The following is a 20,508-nucleotide window of genomic DNA, read 5'->3' as shown; positions in this document are numbered from 1 at the left end:
CGCCACGCCGTATTTACGGCAATGGGTGGCTCTTCGTCGCACTTGCAAAGATCTTGACAAGGAAGTTTTACACTAGATACGGTGCATTTTCCACGCTACGAAAGTGCGCTCTGTCTTACGTCACTGTGTCTCGCACACTTGACAGGCAGGAGGAATTTTCAGAAATGTCAGAATCACGCGTCCCTAATGATAGGATAAACGGTTTAGGTGCAAGCTGACTTCTGGAGCAGTACACGAATGCTGACTATTATATCATATATATATATATATATATATATATATATATATATATATATATATATATATATATTTTTTTTTTTTCAACGTGCAATGTGTGAAAGCCCACTCAAAAGCTAAAAAAAAATGCAAATTGATTTACAGGAAGGGAAAGGCGCAGTATTTTTCACACTTTCCACTGGACATCTGAACTAAGCCGTAAAAGAAGAGAGGAACGTGAGACTGAAAGAAGAAAGAAGTGCCAGAGCCATAGTGGAAGGCTCCGGAGTAATTTCTTCTATCTGGGAATATTTAACATATGCACTAGCATTGCACAGCACACGGACGTCTTTGCGTTTCGCCTCCATCGAAACGCGGCCTCCGCGGTCGGGTTCGAACCCGGATACTTCGGTTCAGTAGCCGAGTGTCTGAACTACTGAGTCACCGAAGCAGGTCTCAACAAGCTTTCAAGCGCGCATTTTCGGCGTTCAGTATTCAGAAAATTTAGCAAGCTGCATTCACCTTCAATACTGACCGTCTTCAATTTTGCAATAAAATATTCCTCTTTAAAATGTACCATAAAAAGCCATTAGTTAATTTTAGTTAATTAATCTTCTAATCACTATGCTTTACCACGGACAACACGACCGCTTTGCTGTACAATCTACCTGCTCAAACAGCCCCAACGTATTGCAGGACACACACACACACACACACACACACACACACACACACACACACACACACACACACACACACACACACACACACACACACACACACACACACACACACACACACACACACACACACACACACACACACACACACACACACACACACACACACACACACACACACACACATCATCAGGCAGAAGAACGAAGAAGCTGCTTTGTCTGAAGCCCTTCCCATTCCCTCAAGGTTCGCAGTGCTAAAGGTTCAGCGGCTATGCCTTTGCTCAAAATCAGGCGCAGTACCGAACTTTGTAACGATTGCGCCTACGCAATACGCCCAGATTTCAAAGTAAACCAGCAGCAGCGGTGAAAACCAGAAACGGCGTCACATTCCATGCAGTAATACCTACAACTGACCAAAGGGGTTCCCCGCGGTATCGCCTCACATCGAAGTCGACAATGGATTCCCAATCATAAAAACTGGTTCACGGAACTGGACACCGCGCTTCGACAACTTCGACGCTGGGATGGATTTAGGATTTACACACCTAGTGCTGCATGTTGAACGCTATGGTTAATTAAACTGCTGGTCTTACAAAAAAAAAAAAAATCATCACAGACCTGTCGATTTGAAAAATGTACACCTCCATTTACCCGTGACCCATGTAGGGGAAGGATCGTGACAAATTTGTGACTTGGGGTTATATAAGGGGAGCCCAAACATATAACGCAATAGTATATGCCCTTCCCTTTCATGCCACTACTGGGTATGGATCGAACCTGCGACCTCGTTTAGGTTAGGAGAAAAAAAGAAAGCTTAAACAACGCCGTTAACGCATCGAGTATGCATATAGCTGTCGGTGAGAACAAACAGTAACTCGTGTTTTCTGATCAGAACGCATGCACAAGAGGGTGCCGATTTCGCACAAATTAACTTGTCTCACAATAATTTCGTTGTTCGCATAATCAAGAAACAGATCGCCGTGAATGATAAATAAGCTACCTCGAGAAATGGACAAAAGGACGCCAATAGACTTGGAGGGTTTCACTGGGAACAACCAAGCATTTTGATTTACTTCCAGTGAAAGCCAAAATAAATAAGCCGGCATGATACACTCACCTTTGAGACGCAGCCAACGGCACAAACGCCAAAAGGAAGAGCACTATCAACCCCATGTCCGCCCTGCAACAAGGACACACAACGATAAGTTTTATCCAGTGCGCAGCATCGAATGATGTGCATAACAAACAACAGACAGAAAGCTGTGCAATAAGGTTCAAAGCCATTCAAAAGTAATTCAGTTAACATAGCATAATCTCTCATCCGAATAACGCTAGCGTTACTCGTGATAACAGTGCGACATTTCTTTTTACCCTCTAAAGAACGCAGATCACAACTGAAAAAAAAAAAAAAAAAAAAAAAAAAAAACAAGTTCCCGATATTTTGAACAAAAAAGAAACAAAAAACACCTGCAAGAGACCGCAATCAGTGCTTCCAGCCAGCACGAGCGACTAAACTTCGCTATGTGCCCTGATTACTTATCCTGCGTCAGTCCAGTGATGTGGCATATAGCACAACTCGCAAGGCCAACAGGCTTAAGTTGCCACAGTAGCTTCGCCTTTGGTGGATAACTGTAGAAGTACTTTGGTTCATAGCAAAGTTTGATACTGAATGCGGCTCGAAAAGGACAAAGAAGGAATAATTGGCGCCAGTCCCGTTGTTTTGTGTTCCTTTGTCCCTTTCGCGCGGTATTCAATATCAAATATGGATGGCTGATCCGCGAAGGATATAAATCCGCCCTGTAAAGTAAATCCCATTACAGGCCCTTTTTAGACCGCAGCGGTGACTCAGTGATTTGAACATCCACCTCGTGGGCGGGAGATCCGCCAGGTATTCGCCGGTCTGTAAAAGCGGCATCTGTAAAAAGGGTGGTCTTGCGGGTTGTATTAGAAATGCGCGCAAGCGGTAATGAAAACAGTAGGGAGTAAGCATGAGCTAGTTCATACATTACATACTTTCAAAAGAAACAGCGCAACGACAAAGGACTCAGCGCGAGTGCGGACGAGGCGCTGTCCTGCCTACTTGTTACATCCTTTGTCTCCAGGCTGTTTCTGTTCGAAGAAAATATAGAAAATAGGTGCGAAAAAAATAACGTGATAGCTTTCGGCGGTCTAATGGGCAATTTTTGAAAGATCCTCCGCGAAGCAGAGCTCTCGAAAGTAGAACAAAAAATATTATTGACAACCATGAGATAAAAAATCGAAAGCGTAACAGATAATCAGGCAAAGTATTCGCTCCAACAAGCATCATGGCCGTAGGCCAGCGGCGTGGCGCACCAGAGCAAGGAGCACTCGGCAAAGAGATGGCAAACTCCACCTAAGATTCGGTAAGCAAGGATGAAAGACGATCAGTAGCTTATTATTTTCGATCCGGAAGAAAAGAGTAGATTGAGGTCGCTCGAGTAGGTATTGTGCAGATGGAAGTAACTTTTTAGCGTGAACAAATGCTAGTTGTTGTTTTGTTTTGTTTTTTTCCGGGAGGCTGAGCTTTTTAGCCACAAAACTAACATTTGGACTTATAGTCTTCGTTAAAATTGTGACGGTGGAGTAATAGGGGAGCGGGAAAGAATGACATGCGCGCGTTGCAAAATGCCCATAGTGCCTACCTGGCGAGTCGATTCGGAAAAATGAACGATGCTGAGGTGCGCATTAAGGCCCAGCAGAGGACGCAGCATCGACCATTAGACCGGCTGGCGAGGAGTGAGCATGCAGAACGAACAGGACGGCCAGCCACAAGCCCTTGCGTACTGGCGCAGAAGGGGACAATGCCGGCGCGCTGGGAAAATGAAATCCCGACGTTTCCCGTCGCGTTCCTGGCCTGCGGTCGCACGTGCTGTTCCTGCTGCACGCTACCGCCGATCCGTAGAGAGAGCACCGTCTTCCCACTAGCACCGCAGCACGAACCTCGCATGGGAAAGAAATGTCGCTGCTCTGGCAGACTCCGATAACCAAATGGGCTGTGTCGGAAACTGCCGAGTCGCCGTAGCTGGTCCTCGTTTGTCCCCCCTCCCCTTTGCCCTCACTCAGATATGCCGCATGTTTTCTGTTGCTCGAAGTACAAAGAATCACGCGTCAAGGCCCAACGCATTGTCATCGTTTTTGCGAACGACTTGTGGTAACGCGACAGCGCCTACGTTACGTTTCCTGTGAAAAAGGAGTAAACGTGATCGTGACAAAGAGAACTACGCCGAGGGGAACCGCGGAAGCACCGCGACTCCCCAGTGCTTACGCGAAAAGCGTCACTGAACTTATCCGCTGCTTCGCCTGTTGCCACCTCCAAGGGCCACCAGGCATGGATCGGCGTGCGGATAATTGCTGTGTGACGCCTGCGCGCTACCCTCCTGTCTGAGCGCTATCCTCCAGCCGTCGACTGCAACTCGCCCCCTCGCGTGCGGAACAGGTGTGTGCGTGCCTCGCGGCGGAAGCAAAATTTCAAGAGCACCGCCAAACAGGAACAAGTGGAGAAGAGCAGAGCCGCCCTCTCCGCCCGCTGCCGCTACCGGCGGCCGCGTCCTGCGTTCGTGAAAAGCATCCGGATGTAGACGGCCCCGCACAAACACGGGCCGGCCGAGAATTCCCCGCGCTCCGCCACTGGGCCAAACCACTTGGGCCACGCGCTCCACGCCGGCGCCACACAACACACACAGGCTGAAAGAATTAGCCAGCCGGGCAGCAAGTGGCCACGCGCGCAGCGCGGTTCACAAGGGAACCGGAAGTGTGACGTCAATCGCCGTCGCGACTTCGGGCCTTCTACCGAGCTTGGCGACGGCGGGCGTCCTTTGTCAGGGGCCTTTTGCACGGGCTTCCTCCAGCCCGCGATGACAACTTCCACCAAGTGCGTGGGACGCTCAGCCGAAAATTGAAGGTCACCAGAAGATGCCTGAAGGGCAGCACAAACCATGTGTGTCGCATGCGGAACAAACGGACGGAGTCGCCCGCGCAGACGCCGGTTCTGACGTGCTGGTGGAACAGGAAATGCGCAGCAGTCGAGCATACGTGACCAGCAGCCAGTTTGCCTCTACCCAGAAGCACACTGCATGCAGTGACTCTTCCTTCCACGTGCGCGCAGCACGCACCCCTGCACGGTGGCCAGTTCTAGGAACTGGGTCAGCAACTGATGTTGCCCCCGGACCGCGAAACTACTGGTTTTCCGCCACTCAGGCCGTCTTTGCGTCCGTCCTACAGATAGTGGTATGTCAGCCGGAACCGCAAAAATCTTCAACAAACGTCACATAACTAACTACTATAATGCAATATCGTGCTCGCAGGTGCTAAGTAAAATCTACAGCTTTAAAAAGACGACAGCTCGTAAAGCAGCGTTTGGCGATCCAAAACTTACAAATATCGCATCATTACAGGTGCCAGTTCAGTCAGTATTTCTGATATTCAAGTAAACAGCTGTTTACCGCGAATATTACACACCAACTAAACAGATGTTACTGCAGACGGATGTACAGGTAGCCAGCAACTAGTCAGATGAAAACCTTTTGAACTGATAACCACCCGTTCTGGGTTTATAAAAACTGCGAAACGACGAAAAATACATATTTTTAAGGAGCGTGTGACCACTTGGCCACAGACGACAAGCCAGTCTCGGCCGGAAGCGGCCGTCCCGTCTTTCCTTCGTGTTGAAGCACTTGGATCAGACTCGCCTCTGTCGAGCCTGCCAGAATAGACCACCCGGACAGGAGCTTCGTGGCATCTGGGTGCAATCGGTCTCGTCCCCATGAGGCCGTCGGCAAAAAGCTTCTCTTTGACGGCTGAGCTTGGATGCTTTTTAAGCCCTTGTTTCGGCGGGCGGGCTTACATTTTCTACTCATCGCGACCAGATCTGTGAACAGTGGACGCATTCCGGCTGGTCTCCCTCCCCCTTGCGCGCGTCTGTAAAGGACAGGTGAGGGCAACTGGCTTCGACCACTGACTACCTTAGCGGCATCCTTTTCATCCACAAACTGTAACCAGAAAGAGAGGCGTGTCCACATTCGCGAGGTGTATGTGTATGTGATTGCGTATTGCTGTGTGCGAGAGTGAAATCGTCAAGCCTCTCCCTGCTAGACTGGCCCAGCCTTTTAGAGATTTTGGTGAATGTCCAACCGAGAGGGACACCCTGCTCTTTGTAAAAATGTAAGCAAACACCGTCGTCTTCATCCCATCACTGAACTCCTCCACTTTTGTCCTGGCTGGAACGGACGTTGTTTTGGAGAAGGATGCGTCAAGCGGCAATCCACTATTTGCAGGTGATCTGTGTTGCGAACACAATGTAAACCCCGCACTGAGTTCTTGGGGTGATTAGGTGCAAGTAAAAGCACAAATGTATACAAAGCCGGCGGCCAGCAAATCTTCAAAGCCCCTTTGAAAATAACATTTCTTCGCATTCATCGAAGAATAGCAGAGGCGAGGCCGAATCACTGCGCACATCGCCTCGGCAGCTGCAGGCTGCTTCATCAGCTGGCGGAATGGTGAACAGGGGATCCATCGCTACAATGCAAAAAGCAATGCGCTATGTAGCATTGCGATTCCGCCTCGCCGCGAAGAACTAGCCATCGATCCTCCTCATCGCAAAAAAAAAAAAAAGAAAAAAAAAAAAAGGAAACGGCGAACCGTGCGCCATTTCTAGCGCTTCAGCATGCCGTTTTCATGCACTCACACGGCGGACCATTGGGCCGTGGATGATGCGTCACGTGACGTCCCCCTCAAGCTCCGTAAGGTACACGCCTGGGAACTTGGCCCGCGTACGGAAAAGGTCACGCGCTTGTCTAATCGCACGCCACTCCATCAGACCTCCAACTTTGCAGCCGGCGATAAGCGGATTTCGGCCTGCTACGTTCACCATCCCCGAGAGCCAGCCGCGGGCCGCAATGGGCGATTGTGGGACGTCACACGACGCCTTATCCGCGGGCGACTTGTTTTTCCTTAAGACATGAACGGATATATGACGCCAAACAGGAACAGAATGCAGAATATTGGAAATAAAGCTGTAATGAGTATATCTACCAACCGCACTCGCCTTCGCTTAGTCAGGTCTTTCTTGCCTGAGTGACCGAAATGTTTGCCGGTGAAGCGCTCCAAGTTCGTGTTGGCACACCTTCCGGGATTCTTCGGGGGTTCGGAGAGGCCCTGTCGACGGAGTGAGTTTATGCACATACGCAGTGACATCGTTCACGTTTGAATCGTGACAAGCGTAGCTCCCGCTCTCCCTTGGCGATAAGACTGCTGTCATTTGACACCGGTCTCCTCGTACATTTTTTTTTTTTTTTTTCTGTGCACTACCAATGTACCGTGGCAGAAGCCCTTTCCGACTGAGGCGAGTTGCGTGGTTCAAGAGAAATATGTCCGGACAAAAGTGCTCCAGGTTCACTGACATATAAGCTTCGCCCTCCTCAAACTTAGCTTATAGTCTTCAACCGCGTGAAAATCCGTACATACAAACCACGGGTTAATGGGTTAATGCGAGTCGTGGATGTCTTACTAGTACTGCTGCTTTCCCTTGGTGTGCATAGCCTGCAAGTGTGCAATAACATTCAGCAAACGTCGTGCATAAAAGTGCGAATTTTCTCGGTATTCCTACAAATGGTAACACCTGCTTTTTAGTATTACAAGCACAGAAAAAGCCTAGCTACAATAAAGAAAAAAACTGCTTGTTCCATATAATTATGGAGTAATCAATTAGGTGCTCACATTTTGTACCCTCTCATACTGCACATGACAATACAGCCCTTGCATAATTCGCACAGTTTTCACAATTTCCTTGCTGCTTGGTCCGTTGACAATCTTTAGGAACACCCTTTCCCGGAATATATGGCACTGCGGAAATTGACTCCCCTTTTACGTTTCACGTTGAAGTTTTCACAAGCGCGATACTCAAAACAGCTAGGGCCATTCATGAACGTGCACGAGTACGAAGCGTTCCGGAGGCATCTACAGGGGGACAAACAAAGTACGACGTCGCAGCAGCAGATAATAATAATAAAAAAAAAAAAACATTTACTCAGCATGCCTTCAAAAAAAACTTTGCAGTTCTCGTCACGAAACCTCGCGATTGCCAGTGAGCCGTTTCACGTACTTCTGTTGCTGGCTGGCCGCCGTCACAAGTGGCGACAACAAATGTATTTGCACTGGTAACAACACTCCCGCGTTAAGCCTACTACATCGCAGAAGTCAAGGGCCGCACAAGTCTGCTGCTATATTTAGTGTCTCATCTGCGCTGTCTTCATGCTACTCCTCAATACTCGCGCTGCATCTCAACCACCCCCAGCATACACTTTCCAGAATAGCGGCAGAACACATCGGGCAAATAGGGTTCATCTTTCACCCGCGGAACTACAAAATCAAACATTCACAGTTCAGCGCGTTCCAGCCATGTTGCGAAACTAGATCGGCTCTGCGCGCAACGGCACACTCACGCCGTGCACGTGCCGGCTGTGACCCGGCGTGAATGAAGGCGGTTTTCCCCACAGGAAAAAATACCGCAGCTTTCGCTTTCGGTCGACGCAGTAATAAGGTCACCTCACGGACACATTGACGCGCTCACCCGTGTCCGTCCGTCGATCGACGACCCTCGGGTCCCCGATCGGACAGCGAAGAGTCGCGACGCCGTCCCGTTAGCGCCCCGGAACACGCTCTCGTTGCATGCGGGCGCCCAGAGCGTCACGAGAGGAGGCGGAACGCAAGCGCTCGATGCCGCAGCGCTTGCTCTTGCACAGAGGAGAGACCACGCTGCTCAGCGGGTTCGAGACAAGTTTGTCTGCGCTACTGCGGGACTGCAACCTTCAACACTGGAAACGCTCGCTCTGCTGGCCTGGCGGAAGGCCGCCTGTCTGTCTGCATTCATCGTCGTTCGACAGGGCACGCGAGGCAAAGACGAAAACACACACCGTCCTTGTGAGCTAAACACAACATGGAACGTGTACAAGCACAAAGACATCGGAGGAATACTCGGCGGCGAGCGGCGAGGTGCTTTCGGAGGGAGCTAGCTCTTAACCAGACTCAAGAACGGACATGCACTCAGATGCCAAGATCAACAGAAGTGCCGTCGGGCCGTACACTAAAAACAACCCCCGGAAACAACGCAGCATCCCGGAGCACTCAAGCGGAGAGCGGCGCCGACGAACGCCTGTCGCGTGGCGTCTCTGGGCGACGGCTGGCGCGATGGCAGAGCACTTCCCGAGACAGGGAACAGGACAGGGGCTAGCGATGCATACAATGGCGCGGTTTTCCTTCAGCCCCTGCGGACTTTCCCTGCATGCAGCAAAAGAAAATGCCGGCTGCGTGCATACAGACTAGTGCCGCCACTGTACACAGGTAGCAATATGCTAACGCTAAATCTGCGACAACTATAGACTAGAGGGAGCGCAGAATTCAATAGTGAGGCGCTTGCTGAGGCATGAACTTCGCCTGCGGAAAATTTGTAACGAAACCACATGAGAATGCAAAGTGCATAGTTGCGAAATGCCAAAACATACCGGAACAAAACTGGGCGCCTGTGGTAACGCAACCAGGACAAGGGAGAATTAAGAATTGTGTAAACTAAATACTTGACTGAATACGATGACTGTTTATATTATCAGCAAGATACAGCATGGTGACCACTGCTGCTAGGCGGTGACTTTTTAGAAAGCGACTGTTTTAAGCGCTGAAAATATCATTAGTGCCCTCGTTCACACAGCCGCAATCAAAACAATAAAGTAATACGTTCCCACTTCATTACAGAGCACGAATCCCATGGGTCGAAAACTGGACGCGCTGTCGCGTGACGCTGTTTCTTGCGCCCGCCCCTATTAAAGCAAGTCACTGCAGATGATTTCACGTTCGTTTTGTAAGCAGGACGACAAGTAAATGTGCCACTGCAACTGCCCCCTGTGCACAAAGGGATCGCGTTCATGCCGTTCGTAATGTACCAGGTAATTAAGCCGACCACACCTACAGACTTCCCGCTCTACCCTTCGGAAACGCGTTTCCTAGGTGCAGTGTCCCCGCCACGACTGAAGGTGTGTACGACGCATGGAGAACTGAAATAAACACGGCGACACCGACCGACTCTACAGTAAACAAAACTGGAGGATGGGGGAGAGGGCACTTACGCTCCACCTTTAAAGGTTCACTTCGCTGCTCGCTTAATCAATAGTTGCTTAATTTGGGCCTCTGCTATCTTGCACACATTCATTAGCCTACAGTCCTAAGCTACCCCACTTGCTTCCAGCGTCAGGAACATGGCAATAACTTTTAATATATTTCTTTACTTTTATCAAGGCGCGAGGTCGGGCTTCGACTAGCATCCAACCCTTCCTCAATGCAAATACAAGCAGCAAGATTGATCCTAGACCGCAAATAGAGCTCGCGGAAAATCGAGCAAATTTGTTCGCCACGGAAGCATCACGCACGTCGAGCTATGACTCACATTTACGACAACGCAGGGCGCGACAAAGGCAACAACACATCGCTACATCTATAGTGCGCATGAGGCGGCCGAAATGGTGGCCGGTCGAGTGGTCGAACGTAGCAAAACAAGATCTGCAGGAACTACGAAAGCGCACTTCCTCGAGCCGTTTTCTTTTCTTTTTCTTTTTTTTTTTTTGAACAGCCACATGGTATGCCTACTGCTCACAACGAACTTACTACCCTGCCCATCAATATGTATGATGTTCAAGCTTTTAGTGATCATCACTGCCACTTTGTAAAACGAGAGACAACCCTACTCGCGGAGGTTTAGCGGCCGGAAAATCGATGCACGTTAAAGATTCCTAGGTGGTAAAAGTTGAAACGGGGTGCTTCCGTCAGACACGCTTTGTGGTCAGGTAGAAGTGCCACACGCAAATGCCCCCCCCCCCCCCCCCTTTTTTTTTTCTTTTTTTGAGGAGAAAGAGTAAAATTATTTTTCCCTGTTAAGATTAGCCCAGCCTCATTTGCAGCTCGAGTGCATCCGTGTGTTACAAAGGGATGGGAGAGAAACGAGCCGTGTACCTGCTGCGGGAGGAAGTTTCGATCATCCTAATAGTGTCCGCAAGCAGAAGCAAAATGAGGCAGTCGAAACAAAGGGCGATAAAAAAGACCGCGTTCCCACCGCGACGTTGCCGCGGCGGTTGAGGAAGAAAGTGAAAGGCGCGCAGAAGCGAGGGAAATCGTCGTAGCGTAAGGCTGCAATACGTCCGGAATAGACAATAGAATCGTTAGGGAAACCATTCGGCCGGGGCGCGCATGCGAGAGCAATTTGGCCAGGAGAGTGAGCTGCGCCCCATGCCCAATGGAAGAGCGCACACACCGTGCCAGTTTATCGGTGCGCTACCAGCTGACATGTAATGTTTGCTCTGCCGTTGCACCACGCCACAGAAAGCTGCCGCAAAAATCAAAACCTCGCAACCGTTGTTTTCATCAACGAAGCTGCGAGATAGCGCAGCCAGCCACACAAAGCAGCTACGTTGCACGCGAAGGCCGAACAGCGTGCTGCAAGCAAGACGGCCAGCGCCTATGTGCAACATACCCTTGCGTTTACGCCACCAGTTCGTACAAGCGCCCGTCGCGGGAAGAAGCCGCGTCCACGAGCTTTCGACAAGCCGACCGCATGTATATGTGTGCACGCCCATCGATGTCGCCACAACTTTCGGCGAGTGTCTCGCGCACACCTCGCCAGCCGAAAGAAGGGTTTTATGGCTACGCTTTCTCGAAGGGACGAGTTACGGTGGGATCAAGGAACTAACGCGGCTGCGTGAGTTAAACCTCTGGAATAAACAACTCTAGGTTTGTTTCTCCGCGACCGGTGTTTTGAAGAGTTCTCGAAGTTCCGGGAGAGCGAGAACCTCGGAAAGGGGCGGTTCTTTAGAAAAGGTATCGATGCTTTGAAGGGACACTGAGGCGGTTTCCAAATGTGCTAATACTCTAGAGTTTTTGAGGTATATTATTTGTTGCTTACGTCTGTAAAGTTATTTCTTCGATTATGAATGCATAAAACACCGGCGCAATCGCACACTGAAAACGCGTATTCAAATATCCTGCGCCGGCCCGCGCGATCGCTGCAGAAGAGGAGAGCCGAGAGAGAAACCCCGCTCATGCCGTCCGATGTGAAGTCACCCCAAGCTTGAAGTGAAGGCTTTCGGCGTGCGGTGTTCCTCGTCGTACCTGCTTTGCGGACGTACAAAGCATGTCAACTTAGTTTTGTGCACCCGATCCAACACTACTCTGCATGTGTGCACGAGCACCTGTGGCCGCGAAGATGTCTTCCGTCGTTTCTCGCAATTCCGAAAACTTGCAGCGCAATAGGACGCTGCTGAGGAGAGCTAAATTCAAGCCGACCAAAGGAAACCTATTGAGTACGTGCAGGGTTTGTTCCTTAAAGAGCGGTCCCTTCGATTTTCTCTCACAAAAGATTCACGGCAGTCACAGTTCCCAAGAACTTCATTTACTAAAAGGAGGAAAAGAGAGGTAAGAGCTTGCACTTCTGACCGTTCACGCCTCATTTGTATGTGAACCACTGCGTTAAGCATTAGTTCACGGAGTGCAATCTCGCGATGGAACAGGCAACATCGGCGCATGGTTGTGCTTGCGTATAGACATTCGTTTTCTTGCGCAAAGGTACATATTACGGCTTCTATGATAAACATCGCACAGCTCATCGGCCGCACGGGCTGTTGAGCTATTATTATTATTATTATTATTATTATTATTATTATTATTATTATTATTATTATTATTATTATTATTATTATTATTATTATTATTACTTTGCGAACGAGCAAGTGATTAAGAAGACCCAACTGTTGTTTCGCAGGTTGTGACGGCTTTGCGAGATCCTTTAATACACGGCACATGCCTCTGTTATCGTGACCCGCCACCGCGTGTTCCACTGCGCATGCCCAGGTCCCCTTGACGCCTTTAGCGCCATATGCTGGACGTCGCCACCGGCCGCGCGCAGTAGAGGGTCACGGTGACGGATCACGCTATACTAAATCTCCCATGCATCGCAGAGCTCGGCAACCGCTCTTCGCTCACTGTAGCAGCTTGGTACTGTTTCAGCCTTTCCAAAGAATTCTTTGTCTCTCCAAAGTACAACGCCGGGCGCTCGGAGCATGGAATTCGGTACACCACGCCTTATTCAGAACACGGGCGGGGCAGACGTTAGAGTGAGCCTTGAAGAAATAAGAATAGAAATAAGAGTTGCCCGCACCGTCTTGCGAACCAAAGGGCTTCGAGTTGAACCATCTGGACAAAGTATTTTTGGTTAGAAATTAGTAAAATAAAAAAAAAAAAGGGGGGGGGGGGGAGCTACCACAGCGAACCGCAGCAAGGGAGCGGACGGGGAAGGAGGCATGCGATGGTAGTAGTCGGCTTGTACATTGTTCGCCACCCTTCGTTCCCAAGGACATGCGCGCCAATGTTTCGCTGGGGGGTCATGTAGTTTATGCTAATGATGACATCAACTGCTTTTCAAAATGCCCTACTCTGTACCGCAGCAAGCTTTCATGCAAAGCTGGTACACGCTGACGGCTGGCCTGCGCTCTCTACATCGGAGATGCTGCGTCGATTGTGGGCGCACCTGGTACGGATACATCCGGTGGAATTTTCAATGGTCACTCGAGTGGAAATAGCATGCCCCGATCACTTTCACAACGCCGCGGAAAGCTGCTATCAGTACACAGCGCAACGCCGCAGTCACATTAGCAGCTTTTCCTCATCTTGGCCAATCACAGGTGGTGGAACGACAGGCGGCGAGCCCCGTAGCGCCGGCTGCGTATTTCTGCTTTATTCTATCCAATTTCAATCTGATATTCGAGTTCTTAGCATGAAAAAGTGTAGATTGGTGCTGAAAGCCGGAGTTTTGCGAAACGTGCTGCAGTGTCTCTTTAAGTATAGGGGACGGGCTCCTGCTTGGGACACTGCTCGTGCTTGCGCAATGATATGGCGGCCGCATAGAGTATAGGCGGATGACTATAGGGGTGGGCGCCAGCAGACCGCTCGTACTTTTGAATTTACGACTCCTTGACCACGCGAAGGACGCGGCACTCGCACACGCGCGGATTTCATAACACCTTGCGTCACTATGGCCACATTTGAGGACGAGACTTTTCGAACTTTTCTCTCGAAACCCCTCGGGCTGTCTTCACGTAGTCGGTGATGTCGACCACATATTAAATCCCTACTGGACACAGTGGTGCGGCAAATTTGTGCTACAAAAAGGAATCGCTTTTCAAAAAAAAAAAAAAGAAACCTAAATCATGGCAACGCCTTAAAACAATTGGCGTGATCCTTCATGTAACACGAACTTCGCCCGAGGAGACCATTCCGAAAGTTGAGGGTCCGCACACGGTCGCCGCTCTCTTGCGAGGGGGCCTTCGTTGCCAGTCATTCCTCGGTTTTGCTACGCCGCCGATCGCCACATCGCTCGATGCAGATGACAACTGGGACTTGTCGCCGCCGATGACGAGTCGCACTGACCGCGAAGGAATGCTGCCTGAGAATAAATGCTTCCCGGAATGTACTTTCGTGAGGGAAAAGATGGTCAGTTGTCGAACATGCCTTCTTAAAACCATATTGCTTGAATAAGTTCAGCGTGATTCGAGAACATCGATCTAATAGAATGATTTTGAAAGATTTGGCACGACAGCTCGTCAAAGTTATTGGTCTTTGTTGGTGACTTCCCAGGTTTCAGGAACGGCATGACAACGCATTTTTTCCACACCCGAGGTACTTTTCCCAAAACCGGCATCTTGTTTAAAAGTATTAATAGTGCTTCTACAGAAGGTTGAGACAGATGGGCCAGAACTGCAGTGCATTTCGCCGAGGCCTGGTAATGACTGTTTGCCAGCAGACAGCACGTTATGAATTTCGTGTACTGTATAAGCTACCGAAAGGTTCGTTGCTAATGCCACTTGTCAATTCTGATTCTAAATTTTAAAATTGATTCTTTATAACGTGTAAAACTGGAAACTCTGGAGAAATGTTCGCGTATAGTATATCCGCCAGCAAACATGGCCCTGCTGTGAGCAGCAACGCGTGGGTGTAGGCTTAAAACGCAGCACGACTATTCTGCGACAAGCGACGCTTCCTTAGAAACACACCCGTACGTATGAATATTTGAAAGCGTGCACGTCGCTTGTGCTAATATTCTTGTTCGCGGCTGGAAAGCAGTTCAGCACTTTTGAAGCCTGTTCCCCAGATAAAATTACAATGGGGAGCGCTGTATTTGCTTCCTTCTCCGCTCCTATAATTGGCAGCAACAGGGCGACTGCGGCGGGCGACTACGCTGGCTGTTTAAGGGAAAACTGAGAAAACGAGAGGTATAGAGAAATCAACGAACAGAAATACGACTTTCGAGACAGCAGTCGAGGTCTCGTTCCACATGTAACACATACATGGAGGTTCTTACGAATGCTCTAATTTTGCTCTCTTGGCTTTAGGTGAGTTACGTGGATTGACTTTTTACACAAGCTTCCAACGAAGGTTAAGCTCACGGTGCTGAGCTGGTTCTACAACATCGTATTTTCAGCTTTTGTTCAAGTGCGCGTCTTATTCTGCTTGATCTGGTTCTGCTTATTTTGATTCCATTGTTGCAGAAGTCACTTTGGGGCGATAAGCCCTATATATCCTGCTCACCATGCTTGCTTGGTTGGTTTGGTTTATGGGGTCGTCCCAAAGCAACTCAGGCTATGCGACGCTGTAGTGGAGGGCTCCGGAAATTTCGCACGATACTGACATCGCACAGCATACGCGCGCCTTGCTTTTCGCCTCCATCGAAAATCGGCCGCCGCGGCCGGGATTCTATCCCGCACTCTTAGGCACAGTGGTCGAGCGCCCTATACCATTGCACACCCGCGATGGGTCTCACCCTGCTTCAAGGTGGCGTTTAGTGTGGTACATTTTGTGTATTCGTAGGCTCAACAACATTCAAAGAAAAATTATTATCATATTCTGAGAAAAAAACTCCGCGTGATCCTGTCCAGGTTCTAGCGAAGTTTATTCTCTTTTTATGACCGATGTTGAGTCACTTGAATATCAAATCGAAAATAGAGGGGAAAAAATTGTAGAGATTCAGCTATCCTTGAACTAAGTTTCACGAGATCATCGGCCGCTGCCGCTTCGGTCTCGGCTCGCTTCCGCGCATGGTAATTCTCGGCAACGGTCTAGTCTGGCTTCCCATTGTTCGACGGCTTCGGCAGCATGTCTGGTATGGCTGCGGTTTCTGTCTTTAGCGGGAGTGGCTTCCGCTACGCCACCTCTTTTTACGACGCCGCTAGGTGGATTCGCCCGACACTACGCTCACGGACCTCGACCGCACTCGCCCAGATGACGTATGTGTATGGCGCATTTACCAAGGTTAAAGAAGGAGCTGCGCAGAAGAAATTTCCTGAAGACGACGATGTTCACAACACAGCGCGAGAGTATTTTACAGTTCGAACTTGATTAATACGACGGTGTCTCTCTTTTCCGCATAAACAGACGTTCGGACTGTACTACGATGAATGGAATCTGACAGCGACTCCACTCCATTAGACTTTCGATTACACGCACATGGAATATCGCGTGTATAAAGATCTCACGCTGAGAGCACGAGAGCGTGTGATCGAGCCTCAAGCGTTTTTTTCTCGCCCTATTCATCTCGCGACCGAATTGATCATGAAGATTAAGAGCCGCAAACTAACTGATCGAGTTTTAACGGCGAAGTTCGGCGAGGTGGTTGCACGCCGCTGCCCATCGCTTTCCCCTCTATCCAATAGCAAGGAACTGATGCGGTTATCCTTACTGTGCCTCTCGAGGCAAGCAACCGCACCACAATTTGTCGGAATACCGTCAATACACTCGAAAGCAAGCAAGTGCGCCACACACAATGTATACAGCAACCATGCGGACGATCCCAGCTATTACTGCTAACATAATTATTTACATGACTATTAGTGTAGCATTATTTATTATCCTTGTGTATTTTCTTCTGTTATTTGTTACTTCCTCCGCATATGTGGTGCGCGTGCTTGTTTTTATGCACTTTTCATTTCTGCTTTTTTATTTCTCATTCTTTGTCTTAGTACATTGCATCATTTGCCCCATTTATTGTATCGTCAAAGGAGTGGTGCATTTTGAAATTGCTTTTTTCTCTAGTGTGACGTGCGCATGTTTAGTTTTCTGCAACGTTTCTTCCTTTTTTTTTCCCCTTTCTCTCATTGCATCATCTGTCAAATTTATTTTATTGTCCGTCTGTTTGTTTTTATGCGGTTTTCCCCCTGCAACAATGCCCCAGTGGGGGCGCTGTAGGTATTCTGTATAAATAAACAAATAAACGAAAGTCACTGCTGTCGCTGCGGGCTGACGCTTGTCTATAGATGCGGTGCGGCAAGGCACTTAAGAATGCGGATATAGGGGGCGAATTATAGCGTGGAAATAAAATAAAAATTGTATGCACCCTCACTAAGCAATATCCGCTAACCAGATGCGGTTCAACTCCGATAGATTCAGAAAGTGCTGATGCCCATGTCGTCAAATGTGTACCCTCGAGGCCAGCTGCACATGCGTAGCTCTCCGCGGGCTCAGACTGCGCTAAATTTTACTCCTCTATTTAACGAAGCGTGTAAGAAAGTCTGCTGAATTCTGCAATGAACATGCCCACAGAACGCGCTTCTGGGCGCAACCCAGTCGTAAAGAAATACTAAACCAATACGGCAAAATATTCTGTAGTTCAGTCGCAAACGTTTGAATTTTCTGCAGTTCTTTCCTGTTGTACTGGAGTCTTTTTCTAATGTAACAGAAATTTTCGGTGTTACTACAGAAATTCCTGTTGTACGACCAGGTTAACTGGAAAAATTGCACAAATTCTATCATGAAAACCGAATTTCTTTTTCTGCTTTTTGCTACTGGCAACTTCTTTTTAATGATTCATCATCATCATCATCATCATCATCATCGTCATCAGCCTGGTTATACCCACTGCAGGGCGAAGGCCTCTCCCATATTTCTCCACTTAACCCGGTTCTGTGCTAGCTGCATCCACTTGACCCCTGCGAACTTCTTAATCTCATCTGCCCACCTAACTTTCTGCCGCCCCCTGCTACGCTTTCCTTCCCTTGGAATCCAGTTTGTTACCCTCAGCGACCATCGGTTATCCTCTCTTCGCACTACATGTCCTGGCCATGTCCATTTCTTCTTAATTTCCACTAGAATGTCGGTAACTTGAGTTATTTCTCTGACCCACTCTGCACGCTTTCTATCTCTTCATGTTACCCCTACCATTTTTCGTTCCATAGCTCTCTGGGTTGTCCTCAACTTAAGTAGAACTCTCTTGGTTAGCCTCCACGTTTCAGCCCCATAGGTGAGTACAGGCAAGATGCAACTGTTGTATACTTTCCTCTTGAGCGATACCGGTAAGCTGCTAGTCATAATCTGCGAGTGCTTGCCAAATGCGCTCCATCCCAATCTTATTCTTCTTATTTCCTTTTCATGGTCCGGATCTGCGGTTACTACCTGTCCTAAGTAGACATATTCGCCTACTACTTCCAGTATTTCGCTACCTAATGTAAACTGTTGTTCCTTCCCGAGGCTGTTGAACATTACCTTAGTCTTCTGCATATTGATTTTCAAGCCTACCTTTCTACTTTTTCTGTCTAGGTCATCAATCATTATTTGCAGTTCATCCCCCGAGTTGCTTAGCAAGGCAATGTCATCAGCAAATCGCAGATTACTGACGTACTCTCTATCTACCCTTATCCCTAACTGCTCCCATTCCAAGTCTCTGAATACTTCCTCTAAACAAGCTGTGAAGAGTACTGGGGAGATTGTGTCTCCTTGCCTAACACCTTTCTTTATGCAGAACTATGGTTGCTGTGCAGCCACTATATATATATATCTTCCAGCACTTTCACGTACGGCTCGTCTCCCCTGATTTCGCAATGCCTGCATCACCGCCGAGGTTTCAACTGAGTCAAATGCTTTTTCGTAATCAATGAATTCTATGTATAAGGGCTGGTTATATTCCGAGCATTTTTCTATCACCTGATTGATGGTATGGATATGATCGATAGTAGAGTACCGTTTCCGAAACCCCGCTTGATCCTTTGCTTGATTGCAGTCTAAGGTTGTCCTGATTCTATTAGCGATTACCTTAGTAAATACCTTATACGTAACAGACAGTAAGCTGATTGGTCTGTAATTTTTAAGGTCCTTAGAGTCCCCTTTCTTGTGAATGAGAATAATGTTTGCATTATTCCATGGTTCCGGTACCGTCGATGACACCAGGCACTGCGTATACATGGTGGCCAGTTTTTCTAGCACGATATCCCCCCCGTCCTTCAGCAAATCTGTAGTTATCTGATCCTCTCCAGCTGATTTCCCCCTTTTCATAGTTTCTAGTGCTTCCTTGACCTCGTCCTTCGTCACTGGTGGAACGTCTGACTGTTTTTCCCTATCGCCAATCTCATTACGGTCCTGACTACTTTGGCTACTGTAGAGATCTGCATAGAACTCCTCGGCTACTTTGACTATCTTGTCCATATTAGTGATGACGTTGCCCGCCTTGTCCCTTATCGAATACATCTGGTTTTTGGCTATGCCCAATTTCTTCTTTACCGCTTTAAGGCTTCCCCCGCTTTTAATGATTACTGTGGTTGAAATTTCGTTTTCTCTTCTGCGTCACGCATACACCACTTTTAGTTGGAGGCGAAAAGTGAGGCGTCCGTGTGATGTGCGATGTCACGTTAAAGAACCCCCAGGTGGTCGAAATTTACGGAGTCCTCCACTATAGCGTCTCTCATAGCTTCACAACAGCTTCACAAACAGCTTCACAAACTGGAAATGACAGCGCAATTAGTCAGGTCTCCAAAATCACACAGGTCTCGACAGCCGCTACATGCCAGCCACAACTCCAACTTAGGCTTGGTAGGCGGAGGTGAAGACTCGCCAGAAGAAATCGCTCGCACAGAACCGATGCGAATAGAGACGAGGATGAGAGAGGCGGGGGCGGATTTCCCAAAACCACGGCCGAACTGGGGAGGAGGAAAGGGGGGGGGGGGGGGGGCGCTCCCGAACACATTGCAACTAACAAATGCGAAACAAGTAAACGGCATGCAAAAGAAAGAGCACCGGCTAACGGCACACGACGTGCGCTTGCCGACAAGGACGTAAACTCGTCGACCCCGTTTGAGGGATTCCCAGCGCAGCCTCACTCGCGCCCACTCCGCCAACCCCACGCCACTCGGGCGGCACTCAAGGTGGGCCTGAAAGTGTGCGACTTCAGCGTGACTCCTCGTTACCCTCCAAGCCAGGGGGCTTGCTCCCTTCGCGTGCGAGCGAGCACCCGTCTTCAGCAAGCTGCGGCGTACGTGTTCGTCATTCGTTAAGCCCACGTACACACGGCACGGAGCGCGTGGAGACACGCGATACAGTAGCAGGCAAGGCGAGTGCGTCTTCCTTCCTCGCACTTTGTGCTCTCTGTGTCCCCTCTGGCGACTCTATTTGACGTATGCTCTGGCTTTCTTCCAGAGCGAAGAATAAAGGTTAGGTTTCACGCAAAAGTGGGGTGAAGATGCCAAAACCCACGTACAAAGGAAGCGGGCTTTCACAATCGCTGCGGTTTTTGCGACGT

General features: G+C 49.0%; 1 protein-coding gene across 3 annotated transcripts in view; it reads right to left on the bottom strand.

Annotated features, from left to right (window-relative positions):
- Positions 1 to 20,508, bottom strand: part of LOC146203154 (CD109 antigen-like) — a 107,581-nt gene that overhangs the window by 42,839 nt on the left and 44,234 nt on the right. For all 3 annotated transcript variants that reach the window (XM_084588542.1, XM_084588543.1, XM_084588541.1), the window contains one exon: positions 2,014 to 2,076. In XM_084588542.1, coding sequence (XP_084444668.1) covers positions 2,014 to 2,076 — 63 coding nt within the window. Of the gene's footprint in view, positions 1 to 2,013; positions 2,077 to 20,508 lie in introns of those variants that run through there.

Source organism: Amblyomma maculatum, chromosome 1 (assembly GCF_055883805.1).
Source record: "Amblyomma maculatum isolate TAMU_Amacu chromosome 1, ASM5588380v1, whole genome shotgun sequence".
Classification (NCBI taxonomy): Eukaryota; Metazoa; Arthropoda; class Arachnida; order Ixodida; family Ixodidae; genus Amblyomma; species Amblyomma maculatum.
The sequence above is the reverse complement of the archived record's forward strand: the minus strand, read 5'-3'. Positions and strand labels throughout refer to the sequence as shown.